Genomic DNA, 19,271 nt, shown 5'->3' with positions numbered 1-19,271 from the left:
TATTAATGCCTAAATTTATTGGATAGAATTCATGTAAATAATAGGTTCATTCTATAATTTTTTGTTTCTTTCTTTAAATCCAGTTAAGAGCTTCCTTGGCTGTGTGTTTTGAAATCCAAACTTGTTTCATGTTCAGAATTTTAAGAAGAATGTCCCGGTACAATTCTCCATTCATCTTTACTTCTGTTAAATTCAGTCTACTAGTACCATGTGCTGTAAAAATCCCACAGCAGAATGTTTCCATCTGCAAGCCTCACTTCTGCTATAGTGTTTTTGGGGTGATGTGCAGAACCATTCCTTCTCCAAACATGGTGTGTTTGGTCTACGTCCTCATCAGAACATATTCTCCCAGTATTTAATTGACTCGTTCAAATCTTCAGCAGCAAGTCTTAAACAAGCTTTAACATGCTTTTCTTCAGCAGTGGAGTGCTGAGATACACACACACACACACACACACACACACAGGGGTTGGAACATGAAACTGAAACACCTGTCATTTTAGTGTGGGAGGTTTCATGGCTAAATTGGACCAGCCTGGTAGCCAGTCTTCATTGATTGCACATTGCACCAGTAAGAGCAGAGTGTGAAGGTTCAATTAGCAGGGTAAGAGCACAGTTTTGCTCAAAATATTGAAATGCACACAACATTATGGGTGACATACCAGAGTTCAAAAGAGGACAAATTGTTGGTGCACGTCTTGCTGGCGCATCTGTGACCAAGACAGCAAGTCTTTGTGATGTATTAAGAGCCACGATATCCAGGGTAATGTCAGCATACCACCAAGAAGGACGAACCACATCCAACAGGATTAACTGTGGACGCAAGAGGAAGCTGTCTGAAAGGGATGTTCAGGTGCTAACCCGGATTGTATCCAAAAAACATAAAACCACGGCTGCCCAAATCACGGCAGAATTAAATGTGCACCTCAACTCTCCTGTTTCCACCAGAACTGTCCATCAGGAGCTCCACAGGGTCAATATACACGGCCAGGCTGCTATAGTCAAACCTTTGGTCAATCATGCCAATGCCAAATGTCGGTTTCAATGGTGCAAGGAGCGCAAATCTTGGGCTGTGGACAATGTGAAACATGTATTGTTCTCTGATGAGTCCACCTTTACTGTTTTCCCCATATCCAGGAGAGTTACGGTGTGGAGAAGCCCCAAAGAAGCGTACCACCCAGACTGTTGCATGCCCAGAGTGAAGCATGGGGGTGGATCAGTGATGGTTTGGGCTGTCATATCATGGCATTCCCTTGGCCCAATACTTGTGCTAGATGGGCGCATCACTGCCAAGGACTACCAAACCATTCTTGAGGACCATGTGCATCCTATGGTTCAAACATTGTATCCTGAAGGAGGTGTCGTGTATCAGGATGACAATGCACCAATACACACAGCAAGACTGGTGAAAGATTGGTTTGATGAACATGAAAGTGAAGATGAACATCTCCCATGGCCTGCACAGTCACCAGATCTAAATATTATTGAGCCACTTTGGGGTGTTTTGGAGGAGCGAGTCAGGAAACGTTTTCCTCCACCAGTATCACGTAGTGACCTGGCCACTATCCTGCAAGAAGAATGGCTTAAAATCCCTCTGACCACTGTGCAGGACTTGTATATGTCATTCCCAAGACGAATTGATGCTGTATTGGCCGCAAAAGGAGGCCCTACACCATACTAATAAATTATTGTAGTCTAAAACCAGGTGTTTCAGTTTCATTGTCCAACCCCTGTATCTATATATATACATATATAGATATATTTATATATCTATATATTTGACAAATTAAACATATTGACTTTCCATCAATCTTTTCCACTTGTTTATTATTCATTGTTTTCATAAATTTTTGTCATAGTTCCAAAAGGTCGCAGCAAATGCAATCCTGATCACAAATCAACATGGAGAAATCTCACACACCTCTAAACAAATAAACAAAACTGCATCTGCCACTTTTAATCTAACTAAGATCCATAACTGCTGTTTGACATTGATGATTTTACTTAGTGTATTATCTCATCCTCATTTACAAAATACACAAAATCAAAGACAACATACAGCATTGTTCATTTACACTTTTTTTTTATCAGTTTTTCATATTTGATTCCACAGTTTCTATACTTACAAACAATCAACTACATTTTCTACAGCACAGTACAGTGACAAAGGTGATAAGTCTTTGTTACATTTAATTTATGGTGATGCAGTTTTATTGACAGAAGCTTCAAGACCAAGAGTGGTTTTAGAGAGTCACACAAAAATGTTAGGTTTTATATTTCATGTCTTCATTAATTAATTTTTGATGTGAAGGTGTGCAGAGTAGTTCTGAGCAGTCAGTTTCTTACATGAAAAAGACAGCAGTCAGAGTGATCTCAGATTAAAGGATCAGGGAGGAAATCTCTCGAGGTTAAGCTAAGAACTTCAAAAAAGCGGAACTGTTGAAGAGTTAATTGTCTCCATCTAAAAAAGCCAAAGTTTATATTTTATATTACATTTATTTTAGATGGTGTAAATTGTCTCTTTAATCATTCCTGCTCAAAGTACCCAATACTTAAGTTGAGATCCCTCTGACAGTTGTCTACTACAGGTAAGATACTAATAGCTCGGCCATGCACTACACAGCCTCACTTCAGTTAGGCTGAACAATCCCTTCAGTGGAAATGACAGGCATGTAGTAGTGCGCTTCAATTTCCAACAACCATGTAAGAGACAAACACCCAAACACTTATTGCTTTGTTAACTTTTTGCACTCATAATTGACTGTTGCCCAGCCAACAAGGTAATTATACAAAAACACCCTGTAACATAGGCGTAGATATGTATGAGAGACGCCTTTGATTTGGAGCTTGAACTGTCATATTAGCATTTTAACAGCATTCTCTACTAAATAGAGTTATCTTGTCTTTGATGTTCCTGAATTCATGTGTGACATAGGGCAGTTTGCAGAGAATTTGTTTCTTGCTTGTATAGTTTTTGTGTTTATTTAGTTTCTATCAGTATGCTTCTGAGATGGTATGCTGGACATTTTGCAATGTAACAGCTAACTGTTTTGGCTGCTGAGGTTTTTGCAAGTCGGAGCTTAATCACTGGGGTACCTGAACTGTCAAACTGCACATTTTGGATCAGTTTCAGAGAGAAAGTAAGTGTTCCTGCTCTACATGCTCAACAGAGAAAAATGACTTCAGTAATGTGAAGATCATGGGGGCAAATCACTTGAAAATCCTATTAGTTCTATTATAGTTAAATTTATTTACATATATATTTAGATCTATAGCAGATCTTATGTTATAACATGTAAACTCAGGCCACTGAAAATATTTGGCAATAATTCATGAGAGGTGGTACTAATGGCACACGAATAGACAATGGATCAGGTGATAAATCAACATCAGCAGACAATAAAATAAAAAAACGAGGGGTCATTTTACTTGTGCAGGACTGTGTAAACCCTCAGCATGTTCACTACTGTACTCACGTTCACAAAATCATAATTTGGTAGATTATGGTTGTGCTTTCAGTAAATGTTCCCCTGGTTCTTCATTTATTTTTCAACAAAACGGGCATCAGGGTGGGTGTCAAACAAGTCAAGGCTCTCAAACTTGTGCACATTGCACATTTAGTGCAGTGGTTTGGCTATATATTCAATGGTCTTGAAACTACATATGGCTACTATCCTACAAAATGGCAGTTTGGACAAGAGGAAATGGTTGCTTGAAAATAAAAGAAAAGCAATCATGTCAAGCATGATTGCTTTTCTTTTATTTCCAAGCAACTGTGAACATAATAATCTAAGTTTTTTATGATCAGAGGGTATGTGGGAATGCAGAGAGCTGTTTCTTGTACATGGTTTATAATAATTGCTGCTGGGCAGCAAGTTTTTTCTGATAAGTGTAATTGAATATTTTGCTACCTTCATATGCTAAAGCCATTGATAAAGCCACATTAAATTAATATCCCAATTAGCAGAATAAATCCTTAGAGTTGTTAAAAATTCTGCCTGTAAACCCTAAATTATTAAAAACTGTTTAAAGATATAACCCTATTGGTGTTGCAATATGAATATGATATATTATCTTTCATAAAATGCAGACTAAGCATGTTATCCTGCATTGGTTAACGGTTTTGAAGGAAATCTTTGAAAACAAGTTACAGTTCAGGACATGTGAGTACTGTTCGATTCTGCGTATTAGCAACAAAAAGGAGCATCAACATCTTGAAGCTGCAGAGAGCAGCAGCCATACTCAGAGTTAGATGGTACCAGCAGAAACATTGTTTGGTATGCTGGGTGGATTTAGATCATTTCAGGAAATGACATCTCAGTTATCCTATTCGAGCTACCGTATCCCATATGGTAGGTTGTCATGATAAATTGATGCATAGCATGTATGCAGCTTTTAAACAGCCTCTAGGTAAAAATGTTGGATAAATCATTAGGAGTTAAGCTAAAGATAGGCGGCTTATGCCAATATGGAGGATGTGGGATTCAAAGACATGACTAAAGTATAAACTGGCTTCACTCCATCTTACATTTCAGAAGCCTGATAATATATGAAGTTTATGAAAAAAATATATAAGGAATTGTGAAGGAGTTGGTGAAAACACCAAACAGAATATAAATGTTGGTGAAGTGAACATCTACCAAAGGTCTTACATATGGCACAAGCACTGTCTTTTAAGATGAAGGAAACAGTTTCTTTAAGCTGGTGTATGGTATTTATGGAGAGCGAACCAAACCAAACTGAACCGAATCATGGATTAGCAAAATGTTCCACCCTTAAAAAAAAAACAACAGTTTCTCAATATTGCATCAATGTTCAATATTCCAATTCCAATGAAGAAGAAATAAATATGAATATCAAGTTCTCAGAGAAGACTAAACCAAAATAACCTAAAAATGAGTCTTCTTGTAACTCCTCCACATCTTCCAATATTTTCTTCCAGACATTTCAAGTTTACCAAAGTTTTGTGCAGAGTTCTCTAAAACACCTGGGAAGGTTTGTTAAAGGTATCAGGAAATAAAGAACCAATGTTCTGTCAAAATACTACAGACATTTGATAGAGAACGATATTTGTAGTAAAATTCTGTTTACATGTTATAGTTTGGATTTTCAAGTTTACATACATTTCATACTTTGTGACATGCATAACACCCTCTGAAACATCTTAAAGACAAACATCCTGTATATTTTTAAAGGAGAGGGGAGAAGGCAATTCTCAAACAGGGATAAACAGTTTGACAGAAATAATGTCTAACTGGGAGGATCTGAAACATTTGCCTGGTGAAAATGTTTCATGACAAATGGTTGTGCTTTACATGGACAGACACAGAAAACTCGTCTCGATCTTATCCCTGTTCTAGTGTGATCAAAAGTGATGCCATAAAGGGAGGGAGATTAACCTCCCATTCGTAACAATAACTAAAGAAAACCCGGAATGTTCTATTATCTACAAAATGGCAGTAAGTCTAGACACCAACACAAGACCTCAGGAGAGACAGAGTAAGGAAGGCCAAGACGGGAATGTCTTGGTGTTACCCCGCAGAGTCAAAAATGCTTCCAATCAAGGCAGGAATTGTTGCATTTTTGAGCAGATGTCCAACAAGGATGACAAACTCACAACTTCAAAGGTGAGTTGATGTTGCTCAAAAGAATGAAGGTGAATACAGACAACTCTGCAATGATGGCTAGTGGTCGTTTCTATGAGTCTCTCTGCGTTGCTAACTATCGAAGTCACTGACCAACCCTGGATGTTTTAAACCACGTGGGACAAAACTTAATGAAGTTACATCTATGTTGGTTTTGTGTTTTTTCATCTTCACCAGATTTTAGTAAACATCAACAAACATAAATAAATCTTTTCTGGAATTACGAGGATGCAGCAACAGCACTAAGGGAGGATCACTCTCATGGCCAAATGTTGCACCTCAGCAAATTCATGTTGTAGTTTACCGTTTTACTGTGGATGTAGGTGAGTGTGGGGTGGGGTCAGAGGGCAGGATCTGATGGACATTTGAGCTGTTTCCTCCACAGTGTGGCTAAAACTCTGCTGCCCTCTGCAGAGATGCTCGTGCCACGCTATTGCAGCACCTGACCCCGCGTCTCTGGTAGCTTGAGCGCCAGGAAGCTTCCCGCCGCCAGCGCCCCCGAGGCGAACAGGATGGGCACGGCCTTGGTTATACCAACGAAGGAGGTGAAGATGCTGATGCCCAGCACGGCTGCTAACTTACAGAGAGCGTTGAGGAAACCAAACGCTGTGGTTCTAAAGAAGGAGGAGAGCACAAACATGCAGTCAGTTGTGTGTAGGTAACTTAATCAGTTTTTAAGGAGAGAACAACTGAATCCAATAAACTAATGAACATCTGATCATTTCTGGAGGTGCTATAGGGAATAGCTAGAACCAGACGATGTCTCCTGTTTTGAAATCTGGAAGTTAATCTCTGATAACAAAAATAGAATTTTGCTTCGCAAGAAAATTTGCTGTGCTCCACTCTCATGGTTCATCTTATTTTCTATCAATTATAGATTTATATAGGTAATAATTAAATATATTTTCTAAAAGTGGCTAAATGAGCTTTACAGCCCAAACAACAGCAATGATTTCACCCCACAATGTCATCCATTCCTGAAAGCCAACCAGTCACCTAAAGGGCAACTCCTCTGACATCATTCAGCACATGATTCAACAGCAGAAATACTGTCTTCAGGGTGTCAAAGAGAATTCAGAGCATGCCTAAATCACCCACCTCTTGTGAGAAGGATAGAGCTCAACGGTCAGCACATCCAGGGAGTTCCAGGAAGCGATGCTGATTCCACCAAACAGGCAGAGCAGAGCGATCATGGCTGACTCACTGTTGCCGAAAGACAGGAAGAAACAGCTGACGCAAGAGATGACGCTGGAACCAGCTGTTAAGAAAGGAGGCAAACAGACAGACGCTGTGTGATTACTGTAGACAAGTCATTGTGGGAGGGAGTGTTGCTCTACTAACAGACACATATTTTTTGTCTTTTAGATATAAGTCCGTTATTTGAATTTCTTAACAAGAACTGTTTTCATATTTAGTTTCTCTTTCCATCTTATAAATAAACACATGCAGCTGTTAATGGTGTTCATTCTTTACTGTGTGGTAACAAATTAGATGGGAGCCGGTTTTAAGGGGTTTAAAATAACTGATGTTTTTAAGTGGTTGGAGCTGAATGGGTGATGGTCATGTTACTATTGCAGCCATGTGCTGCAGAACGTTTTGTACTAGCCATGCATCAGTGTCTAAACCAGTGGAGGGGCAGTTTGTATGGGCAGAAACTCAATTTAAATTGCTCAGATTGAATCTGTATTTGTAAAATTTGAAATTAAATGCATTGGTTTGAAAATTAATCACTAAATTATAACAGAATTTAATGGTTTGAAACTGAGTTCATTTGCTTTGAAAATGTATTTTGTTTTATTGAAAATAAATTTTGACAACTTTCACTTTAAAGTATTTTTATAAGTTTTTTTGTGTCATATCCAGATCCTTGAGGGCTGGATGTGTGAGTTTTGTACCTGCTTTGACAGCCAAATGATCTGATGTAATTTTATTTATTCTTCTCATGTTCTACTGTAAGGAAATGTGATTATGTAACTCAATTCAATCTGAAAAGACTCACAAGGAAAAAGGGATGGCAACTAGAAAGGTTTTAATGATGTGAAATTACATGGTTATTTCTTTGGCGCTCGGACCTGGGAGGAAGACATGAATGCTGTGAATGATGTGAGCTAAGATGAACATTTGTAAGGCTTAGATTTAGAGATTTCTTCCCCCTGATCCGACACTGGTGGTGGATTGGCGGCCAGGGAGCAAGGAAGCCAGGAGTAGATGGGAAGGAAGATGGTGGAAGTGGGGTGGAGGAGGGATGAGCTACGCTGACAAGCAAGGATGAACACAGCTGAAGATCCTTTAAAAGCAAGCCGTTGGAAGGTGATTGGATGAAGAATCAGGCGGACAGGATGCTGATTGGAAGGCCGGGCGACGCACGGAAAAGTCATTGGAAGGTGGAGGCGGTGAAAGTGAATCTTTCCATCTGAATTTTCGTCTAAACTCCATTAAACAATATCTACCAGCACGAGGTTTATCACCGTTTTATTTTGACATATAAACGGGTCAATAAACCCAAAAGGAGCTGGGAAAAAAAATGCATGAAGACGGGGTTTAATAAAATGTTTTAAGAAAGTAATTTACAGTTAAACTAAATGTGAAATTAGAGTATTTTTATGACTTTATCTCCATTAACAACTACAAAGAGCAGTAAACTGATACCTAGCGGTTATATGGATTTGAAATTAATGGTGTATCGGTACAAAATGGAAGGAGTTAGGGGTGGAATGGAAAGGGACATTTCCTCTAGGACTAAAGTTGTTTTTGCTAGCAAAGCAGCTAAGTTTTAAGAAACTAACAGATGTTCTAGAACCAAACTTTGTGACCTGATAGTACCGAATGTGACTTTAGTGAAATTTTACCTTATATATTTAGTGGGCAGTAGGGGGTGCTGCATCCTCATATCACCTCCAATAAAATGGATTATTTTCTTTCTCATTTTGTCTGATTGTGATTATATTTAATGCAGAGTTAAAAAGCAGAAAATAATCCATAACAAACTGTCAATTATTTTGAATGATTGAGTCATGAAATGATAAAAAGACAGAAAATGGGAAATGAAGAAGAGCCTGAAGAGCTAGCAAAGAAATATAATTGTTTCTTATTACCAAAATTTCAGACAATTCTGAAATGACAGCATGACACTGACATTGGACTGACTGGTGATATATGGAAAGAACAATCCTGCAAAGATATGCATTATGTCTGTTTGGAGCTCAACAGAGAAGTTTCAGCCAAGGTTCTCTAAACAAGGCATTCTGCTTATGTTGTGTCACTGTGTAGTCAGCGAGATGAACTAGAGGGGAACAAATGTACCGTTAACAACACCCAGGAGTTACTACATCTTGTGCGGCATTACAAAGACGCATTTTCATGATATGCTTTTCTTTTTGTTGCAAAGGAAAGGGGTAGAGGGTGATTCATTTTTCTCTTTGAGCACAATTAAATATTTAATTGTCTGTGAGCTAAGAAGGGTTCGGCACTTTGGTGATAAGATACCAAATTACAGGCCCCATACTAAGGCCCCAGCCTCACCCCTGCTTTCGTTGAGGGATTTGATAATTGGTCCACACACAGAGCAACACTTATAAGCGTGGCTCTTGGATCCACAGTCCCACTCCTACAGTATTGCATTGAACAGAATATTTTTGGAAATGACACATCTTCTTGTCCACAAACTCTTCTAACACATTGCAAGTATATACATATAAGTTCGGTCAAAATAATTCTAAAATCTGTGTAATGGAACCATTTCTATGAAAAGTTGTGAGCATGACATGGTCTCAACATCAACATTTAGTCATAAAACTGGATGTTTTACATACAGCTTTGATGGGATCCACCAATAAACCAATACTTTTTCCAAGCCTTCACCCCCAAAGAATTTGGTGGAGCTCCCCAATTTCTCCAATTTCACCGTTTCTTCTGCTTGTTAAGAGAGCTGAAATGCATTTGCATGTTATATTTACGGCCTATAAGTTTAGCCATTTACTGGCTATAGATGACTACTGCATTGCTGCTTGATTTGTTATTTAAGGGCTACTTTACCTCTAAATGCATGAATGAAACAATATTTTAGTGTGAGCAAACAGCTGCTGTGCTGTCAAGCTATTTGATTGGCTGCTTAGCTTGAGTTAGCAGTTGAATTGAAAAGTTCTGATTTGCTCACATTATCAAGCAACAGGACCAACACATCACTCTGCAGATTCAGAGGATTGGGATCCATACATTAATTAATTAATTTAGCAAAACACAAGACAAATGTAAATGTATTTTTTTGAAATATTAGTATTCGTAATTTAAAATGTATTATGTAAAAGCAGGTTTATTTACACCAACTCGCTCTCCTTTTTCAACACATTCACCTAACCGAACGTTGCGTATTGTTGCCCCATTCTCTGTCTTACCAAGCATCCTCAAACGTCCAATCTTGTCCATGAGGAGCGCAGACACAATGTTACCTGGCAACACTGCCAAGGTGCCCAGGAAACTGACGAAGTAGACCATGTAGGCATTATTTTCATCACTGATGTCACTAAGCAGGCAGCCTTCTTTGTTGTGCAGGAAAGTGCTGTTTATGAGCTTACAGTTGATCAGCCGGTATTTAAAAAGATCTGTAAGGATAGAAGGGGATGAGCAGGAGGAGAGCTGGAGGGGGGTTGTCAGTAAAGAGCAACACGTTGATGGTAACAAAATATTCAATTTCACATATCAGAACATAATACAAATGATCAGGTCTTTATCTACAACTATTTAAATCTAACAGCAAAAACACACAACAGATTCCATAGTCATTATTGATTGATAAAATAATAATAATACGCTAGATATATCGAACTCTTATTGAATGTAAGACCAGTTTCCAACTCTTTCTAATGGTTATTTAGCACCAGTAAATCTCCTCACCGGTGTTGTAAAAGAGGGTGGCAATAAATGTGCAGTTCTTGAAAAAAGTGTTGCTGGAGGTGATATCCTCAAAGTAACACTCTTCAAACCACGAATCTTCAAACACCATAGATCTCATTTTCATATTCATAAACCTGCAAGCAAGAACATGAGCAAATAAGGAGTAAGAAAATGGTTATAAAAAGCAAGCAGTGTTTTTAAATTCTGATTATTAAGTCTAGTCTGCAGGGATCCTTCATATATAATCATTACTGACAGTAAAAAACAAACAACCCTTCTCCCTTGCAGTTTCAACTTGCAACCTGTAATAAGAGTGTGGCTGACTCACTTGTCATTGAAGTACTGCCCCTGACGGTGGACCTGGTTCTCCAGAGTGAAGTTAAAGGTGACATGTTCTACTTTCTCCTTGACAAAAACCTTGGTGCGCGAGGCGTACTCCTGTTTTTGCAGGTACTTAATCATGTCAGGAAACCACACTGTCAGGCCGTAGTAGCTGGAAGAAAGAAAGTAAATTAGTAACAAAAAGCCAAGCTGTAGAAAACACTCACGACTGTTAGCTTTCTGAATGCACCTGAATGGCTTTGCAAGTTACTGTTCTTTTTGACAAAAAAAACATCATATGTTGGTTGGGAAATTATTGTGCACTTTTAATTTTAAGTAGGTTAAAGGAGACATACCATGCAAAATCCACATTTTTAGCTGTTCAGTTTACTCTATTGACAATTATGATTTTTTAACTGTTATGTCACAGTATTTGCTGCGGAACAGCTAAACAACGTTATGGACTTCCAACTAACCAATTTTGCGTATCCACCATTGTTATTTCTCACTGCGATTTTAATCCTAGCTCAAGTATGTCGAAGCTGTAAGTGGAAAATCTAAATGTTTAGATGTTGGGTGTATTAACCTACATAATTCATTATTTTAGACATGAATTTATTATGTGTTGATATGACCTCCTGGTCATTGTTCTGATAGCAGTAGCATCGTGCCTTCTGCTTATGTCAGTGCTGTTTGCTGCTTTTAGCTCCTGAGAACAGAACCGTTCTACATGATTGGAATAGTATTATTACATTAACAGTTTAGCATTGGTTTTGCCATTTTTGTCTTGTTTCTTTGCAGCTGGATAATTGTATCTCTGTTATCAAACTACAAAAATAGCTGAACACGGTGGAGTGGAAAGCTCTGTGACCTGATGGCGGGGCGTGGTGTGAAGGGCCTCAGTAGCATTTAAAGAGACAGCACCAAAACGACTTGCTCTCAGACACACCTCAGAACAGGTAAAAGAGTGATTAATTAGACTACAGGCATTTCTTAAAGACATAAACAGCTGAATGACTTTTATTTTACTGATTTTAAACTCAAATAAGAGTGAATTTGTCATCTTTAGAACTGAGCATCTGAGAAACAAACTGCTTAGTCATTTTCTCTTTATAGCATCCAGTAATTATTTAAGGAACCTTCATGTCATCTTTGAGCAGGATATGTCCTTTAAATCACATGTTAAATTGGATTCTTTGAACAGCTTCTTTTCTCTGTGCATTATTGCCAAAATTTGTGCGAGTGGCACAAAAAAATAGTCCATAAATTTATTTATTTGAGGCTGGATTATTGTAATTTCTATTATCACAAAGCAACAACAGAATGCAACAAGCTATCAGGCTCCAGATCCTAGTTTCAGTCCATGAGGAAGACACCCTGTCCACTTTGAAGACCAAGCTTGAAACGCCCCTGTTTGATGAAGTTTATTGTTAGACTGGCTTAGATTATCCTTATTTATCTCTATAGTTATGCATTTAAATGCATAATTGGCTCTATATAAATAAACTAAATGTAATAATTAACTAAGGATCGCTTTTGGTTAAGATCAACAAAATGCACCAAGCTAAGAGTTTTTGACTAAATGTTGATAACTGACTACAACAGCCTGGTTATTCAACCTGGTCTTACCTGAAGGACATGGAGAACCACACAGCCATCATCATGTAGGTGGTGCGGCGGTACTCGGGGGAGAAAACAGTTAGGAAATTCTTCCACACCTAAAAGACCACAGACCCACAGAGACTCTCATGAAATGGAGGAAATAATGGTGTGCTGCCAGAAAAAGAGCAAACAATCACAATACATCTCTGAAAACAAATATCAGTCGATTGAAATAAATAAGCATCCAAATTCCAGCAGAAATCAAGAGAGCTGAGAATAAAACAATCAACAGAAAAACCTCATAAATACCCAGCGTGCAAAAGGAAAGGAAAGAGGGAAATAGATTTGATTGCCTTTTTTCTCTTCATCAAAATATGTAATGAGTTCAAATAAGAACTTGTTGAAATGGAACAACAATCATGAGGCTTTTTCACCTGATGGAAAACTGAGGAGATCTTTAGCCTCCATTTCTCATGCCAGGCAGCACTCTCACTCATGTTCACCAGCTCATCCATCTGCTTCACTGTTTTAATGGTGGTCACCTGGCAGCAAGAGATGAGACCTTTAATACTTCATTTTAATTGATGTTCGGTTTTACTTGTGCTTTGTACAACTTACAGAGAAGACCCTTTCTGGGTAACCTTTGGCCCTCATGTTGGTGTCATGGACCTGCTTCAGAATCATCCACGCTTCGTCATGCTTCCCGTTCTGCAGGAGGTAAACAAAACAACTAACTAGAATATTACCGAAGAACACTCTGAATGGAGCAAATGTTGCTGCTGCCTGGGGATCAAACATACACCAACTTCCATCATGATGTAAAAAGAAACAGAAACCTACTGGATCTCAGCTGGATGTGGTGATTCTAGCATTATTTTTAGAAAGCAGGGGGTGGGGAACAAGCAGTTCTAAAGGTCCAATCAGAACAATTCTTGAAGCAGAAGTGGAAAATCTTAGGGTGGTCTGAAGCGTGGATGTTTTTATACAAATACAAATCTAACAGGTTAGGGGAGTGGTCTGCAACCTGCGGCTCAGGACAAAATAAATTATTAAGATAAATGAACAAAACATTAGAATTTCAAAAAAATAAAATGATAGAAATAAAATTAAAATGAACAACATATACTGGGTCAAAAGTGAAAGAGAAGAGGTGGGTCTTAAGAGCAGATGAAAAACTGGCTGGTGGAGATGTGTTTCTAATTTGCAGCGGCAAAGCCTTCCATAATTTGGGAGCTGCAGTTGTGAAAGCCTAATCTCCTCTGAGCAGTGTGTCCTTGGCATCTTCAGCCACTACAACTGGACACCTGATCTGAGTGACTGAAAAGGGCAGTGCAGGTGCAGTAGCTCAGCATGTACAGAGAGGATAAAACGGGAGTGAAATGCTTCTCCTCCATGTTCCAGTTAAACGCTGTGCAGCAACGTTTTACACCAACTGAAGGCCCGCTAAGGATGACCTACCAACTCCAGGGTACACAGAGTTACAGTAATCCAGCCAAATTGTAACAAAGGCATGGATTAATGTTTTGAAGTTATCTTTGAACAAGATGCTTTTTGATTTGGCCAGTTGCCTGAGGTGAAAAAACTAAAATCTAACGTCAACAGCCAACGTCTGCACAAGCAGACCCGCCAGTGACATATGGACTAAAAATCCTCATTTGATTGTAAAATCAGTTGAGACTGCAAAGGCTTCTAATTTCCCCTCGGGGATCAATAAAGTATCTTTGAATTGAATTGAATTGAATTGCAGACCCCTGGGTTACAAAGATTCCTTCTTACCAGATCAGAATCAGAACTAGCAGGAGTGAACAGGGTTGGTGGGACCCATAACCCTGGACAACGATAAGACCCTTCATACTGATAGCAAGATTGACTGAAATAGGACAGAAATGTCTTCATTTTTAAGTATGGTACAAAAAACCCGAAAAGTATGGATACAAAAGTGGTTAAAAAGAAAAGAAATCCTAATCTACAGTTAAAAGTTTTATGGAAATGCTGTTGGTCATACAATGTAAACTAAGATTGTTGAAAAAAACATTAAAATATAAATGATCTAATGAAACCTTTTGAGACCTCGCTAGACTTTGCATAATGTCTCTACTGTAAGTTAAATAGTTAATTAAAAGCTAATTTTGCTCAGTTTCATCAGGAGTTTATATTATTAGTGTCCACTAGGATATCCCAGTGCCAAGGCGGTTTAAAATCAACATTACTGAGCAAATCTTTCTCTACATAGTTGAAAAATATAGACTCAAATGTACTGAACATTGAAAACCAACTTCGTTTCTGTCAATCTCGGCTTTGTTCTGTGCTCGGCATAATAGACTGTATGGAAACTGAACGTCCACAGTAGGCTGTGTAAATCATTATTTCTGTTTATTCTGTATGATGGGTTGTGATTTATTTCTATATTATTCCATTAGGTTTAAGCTTTGACGGAGCGAGCTGGCAGCTCACCTCCAGGTAGAAGCGTGGGCTCTCAGGCATGGTCGTGAGGGCAGAGATGGCGGCCACAGATGGGAAGGCACACACCAGCACAAAGACTCTCCAGCTGTGGAACTGATAGGCCGAGCCCATCTGAAAACTCCAGCCTAAAATGAGAGACAAGCAGGTTAAACCGAAACCAAAATTTACATACCGATCCCTCCAGACTTAGTCTGGTAAAATGTGTAAAACACCTTAAAATAAATTCTGCTTTTATTCCTGTAACATAATTTTAGAAACAAAAATCCTATTTAAAGAATATCTTAATAAAATCATAATTGGAACCCCTGCTGCTAATAGGACAGCACTTAGTCTTCCCCCTGTTACATTTTGCAGTTTTGGAGCATACAGAGAGACGGATCTTAGACCATTCATCTGTACTCAATGTCTCTAGATCATCCAGAGCCCTAGGTCCTCTCTTATGCTTTCTTCTCGTCAGCTCATCCCACAGACCTAGGACTTAGATCTGGGATTGAGAGGGTCAATGAAGATGGTTCATTTTCTGTCTGATGAACTGTTTCTGTGTTTATTTGGCCACATGTTTTGGATCTTTTAACTTGCGTGGCGACCCACTCACAACCCATTCTTAGTTGTTTTGGCATTCTAAAATGTTCACGACGGGGACAGAAACAGGCCCATGGCATCACAGATCCTCCTCCATGCTTAAGAATGGATGTGAGGAGCTTTTCCAGATACCCATCACTTATTTCATGCCAGACCCACTTGTAGTGGTTGTTGCTGAACAGCTCAGTCTTAATGGGCGTGGCGCTGATGGTGTAGGGGTTAAGCATGCAACCATATACGGAGGCTACAGTCTTCGAAGCGGCCGTCCCGGGTTCGAGTCCCAGACCCGGCGACATTTGCCAAATGTCTCTATACCCCTCTTTCCTGTCTACCTACTGTCAAAAATAAAGGCCACTAGTGCTGAAACAATATCATTCTGTTTGTGATGGTCAAACAGAAGAGGGATTCTCATCTCATGTCTCCCAAATACTCAGTCGGCATGAAGATTGATCTAATGGTTGCTATGGGGACCACAATATGCTACCATCTGCTCTCTATCAGTAAGCTTTGGAGATATTTTACCATCCTACTCATAGTGGATAGTGGCAAGAGGAAAATAGGTGTTCGTCCAGTGTTGTTTGTCACAGTTCTAGTTGCTTAAACGTTTTAATTATTAGATAGGGGCAAGTTCACTTTAATGGTATGTTCTCTTGTCATTCCCATTTTGCAGCATGGCCAAGAGAAATTGGTGTCTGTGTCATGTAATACTTGCAACCAAGGAAAACCAAACCTCATGGAGTAGAGGACGATGTTAGAACAGATTTGACCTGATTTTGATATTCAGAGGACCATGGTTTGATAATCGCCCAAATGAGTGACTTTTCTGAAATGACGTCAATAACATGATTCACCCCAAACAGAACCTGACTCAGAGACCTGTTTTTTCTCACCATAGTGTGGGATAATGGCCCAGGCCATGGCAGAGGCATAGATACCACCGATCATCCAGAACATGCAGAGCCAGCTCAGGTGCTCTCCACGCTTCTCCTGGGCGAGGAACTCAGAGTAATAAGAAAACACAATCGGGATGGAGCCACCAATACTGAGGAGTTACAGAGAGAGGCAGAAATGCAGAGAAGGAGGCAATTAAAAGATGAATTATGCTCCTGTAGGTAAGATAAGAAAAAAGGAACACCAGGATCAGGAAGTAATACAGAGAACGTTTTTGAAATGGGGATTTTTCAGTTGAAAACTTTAGGGGGTTGGTTTTAAATCCAGCTTTTGGATTCTCTACATTGCTATGGTTTAAAAGTGAGGGTTAGGATTTAAACACCTGATTGATAATTGGAAAATATCATTGTTGTAATTTTAAATCTATTACTGTAAAAAAGTACTTCACACCAGACTTTTTTTTTCTTTGCTTTTTTTCTCTCATTAAAATGTTTCAGATCACCCAAAAAAAATTGATATCAAACAAAAATAACCTGAGTTTATGCAAAAACCAGTTTTCAAATAATGATTTCATTTTTAAGGGAAATAAATGTTTCCAAACCTACCTGGCTCTGTGTGAAAAGTAACTGACCCCTAAACCCAATAACTGGTTGTGCAATTTCAGAACTGCCATTTAGCATTTACAATTCTTTGAAGTGAATCTTTTGCATCCCTCTAAAGTCATTTTCACCCACTCTTCTTTGCAGAATTGTTTTTATTCAGCCACATAGAAGGTTTTTCAAGCATGAATGACCTGTTTAAGCACTAGAAATGGCTTTGTAACTGAAAAATGTCAGTAACTTTGTTCCTCATCTGTTGTAGAATTTCTTTACATTAGGTCATTATGTCTTGCGTTCTTAGATCTTTTATCCTACTTCATGCTGTCAGTGGCTCCTATTTAAGTGATTTTTATTTTATTCTACAGGTTGGGCAGTAATCAGGCCTGTGTGGACAGGGCTGTGATTACTTTTTCTTTTAGGGCCAGGTTGCTTTGGATATTTTTTTAATAAATATAGCCTGTTTTACAGCAATGTACACAATGAAAAAAGTTTCTTAATGAAAATGTTAACATTCATCTTAACAAGTTCAGAGAATTTTAGAAAGAAATGCTCTTAGATTTGACGGTCTCTTTACTTTGAACTTCAGTTATACAGCTTGATATATTGAAGAAGTAAACTGATCACTTTAGGCAGAGTCAGTGAAAAATATGTCAGACATTTTCTGCATATCGAGTACATCTCATCATGAGAGATGCTCTTTCAGCACCATTTTATGTGTGTTTTCTTGATTTGGTGAGTTTTATCACTTTGCTGCTCATCAAATCAGCTGCTGTTCATGCATCACAGTGGCTTTGACTCCCCGTATGATTCATCTGCCTGCTTACCCAACGCCAGAGGCCAAACGGCAGAAAAGGAAGGAGCTGTAGCCCTGGACGAAGGATGAGAAGAAGGCGAACACACTGTTTATAGAGAGCGAAATGAGGAGGGTCTGTCTCCGACCGATCCGATCAGCCAGGCCGCCCCAGACGAAGGCTCCAACCATCATCCCCAGGTACACGATCAAACCTTAGAGAAGGAGGAAGGAAAAGGGGAGAGTCAGTTGATCAAGAGCAAGAGGACAGAGAGTGTGAAATGACTGGAAGAGATAATGAAGAGGAGAAGATAAGCAGAGGGCATGATGATGAGTTATTATTCTTCAATAAACCCATGTCTATTACTTCAAGAGTTTACATCCATTCTCATTAGATTTCTAATGTGCTGTAAATGACCTCCATGGGAAACCTTACTGGACTTCTAAAAAGATTTGCATAGATGATGAATCATTATGCAACATAATCCTCTGAAATGTTTCCTGCAATAAAGGGAGCATCAGTTGTTGAGAAAACATGGTGACAACGGCCTGTCTCTTCTCAGCTGATATTTAAATCTCAATTTAAGATCCAGTGTTATCAGAGATGAGAAGATCGGATGGTCCGTTCGTGGTTAAATTAGGCTTTTTATATGAATCAGGAGAAGATTTTCTCTAGTTTTCAACTCCCAACTTTGGAACAGAGTATGGTTTTGTGTGATATGTTACAAAAGGTTAGTTTATAATTTTACATAATGTTTTCTAAGAGCAGTGCATGTAACAAAAGCTCTTTTTTGACTGTGACTTTCCACCAATCCACAGTGCTGTGCTTTCATCCAATGTCCAAGTCTGAAAAAATTACTCGAGATCTTTGAGTCGTTTTGTTTAACTTGCGGTTATTTTATTTTATTTGATCAGTTTTAGTGGTACTGTATTGGTTCCAGTGGGTTTATCTGTTCCATATGAATTTCCATCTATGCTATTCCAAATAAATTTTCACAATCAGCAGGGTAGCTGGGCATTTTCTTGCCATTTAGAGGTATCCTGGGCAAAATGTGAAAACCTGGTGTTTAGTTTAAGAATTTACACTTTGGGTAATGTTGATGTAAAATATTCTGTCTGTAAAGGTAGAACCTAGTAGGAAGTGCAAGAAATTCCTTATTTTCCTTGTTTCCACCAATCTGAAGATTTCTGTAAAAATTATTTACCTTGAACAGCTTGAATCGTAGTCTTATCTGCAGATTCTACAAGCAACACTGGCTTCTGATAAAGTTGTGATAGGGCAAATTAAAACAAAAGCATGTCATTTAAATATAAATCAATGGACAAACATATTTAATTATTAAGTGTTATTACATATTTGTCCTTTACTCAATTGAATTTGACAAGAAAGTCAAATTCAAGGTGAGGCATCATTTTTTCTCGTACTAGTACTTGTCGTCATCCGCAGGGGCAGCAGACTCAGCAGAGACGCCCAGACGTCCCTCT

General features: G+C 38.7%; 1 protein-coding gene across 1 annotated transcript in view; it reads right to left on the bottom strand.

Annotated features, from left to right (window-relative positions):
- Positions 1-1,806: 1,806 nt before the first annotated feature.
- The window catches only part of sv2a (synaptic vesicle glycoprotein 2A), a 49,112-nt gene continuing 31,647 nt past the window's right edge, over positions 1,807-19,271 (bottom strand). Inside the window, exons 3-13 of the mRNA XM_047361102.1 lie at positions 17,821-18,001; positions 16,397-16,548; positions 14,916-15,049; positions 13,080-13,169; positions 12,896-13,003; positions 12,489-12,577; positions 10,867-11,031; positions 10,539-10,672; positions 10,040-10,246; positions 6,744-6,903; positions 1,807-6,259 (exon numbers count right to left, since the gene is read on the bottom strand). Coding sequence (XP_047217058.1) covers positions 6,076-6,259; positions 6,744-6,903; positions 10,040-10,246; positions 10,539-10,672; positions 10,867-11,031; positions 12,489-12,577; positions 12,896-13,003; positions 13,080-13,169; positions 14,916-15,049; positions 16,397-16,548; positions 17,821-18,001 — 1,604 coding nt within the window. The 3' untranslated portion in view covers positions 1,807-6,075. The remainder of the gene's footprint in view (positions 6,260-6,743; positions 6,904-10,039; positions 10,247-10,538; positions 10,673-10,866; positions 11,032-12,488; positions 12,578-12,895; positions 13,004-13,079; positions 13,170-14,915; positions 15,050-16,396; positions 16,549-17,820; positions 18,002-19,271) is intronic.

Source organism: Girardinichthys multiradiatus, chromosome 3, assembly GCF_021462225.1.
Source record: "Girardinichthys multiradiatus isolate DD_20200921_A chromosome 3, DD_fGirMul_XY1, whole genome shotgun sequence".
In the NCBI taxonomy this organism is placed as follows: Eukaryota; Metazoa; Chordata; class Actinopteri; order Cyprinodontiformes; family Goodeidae; genus Girardinichthys; species Girardinichthys multiradiatus.
Note: the sequence above shows the minus strand (reverse complement) of the source record. Positions and strands in the feature narration are given on the sequence as shown.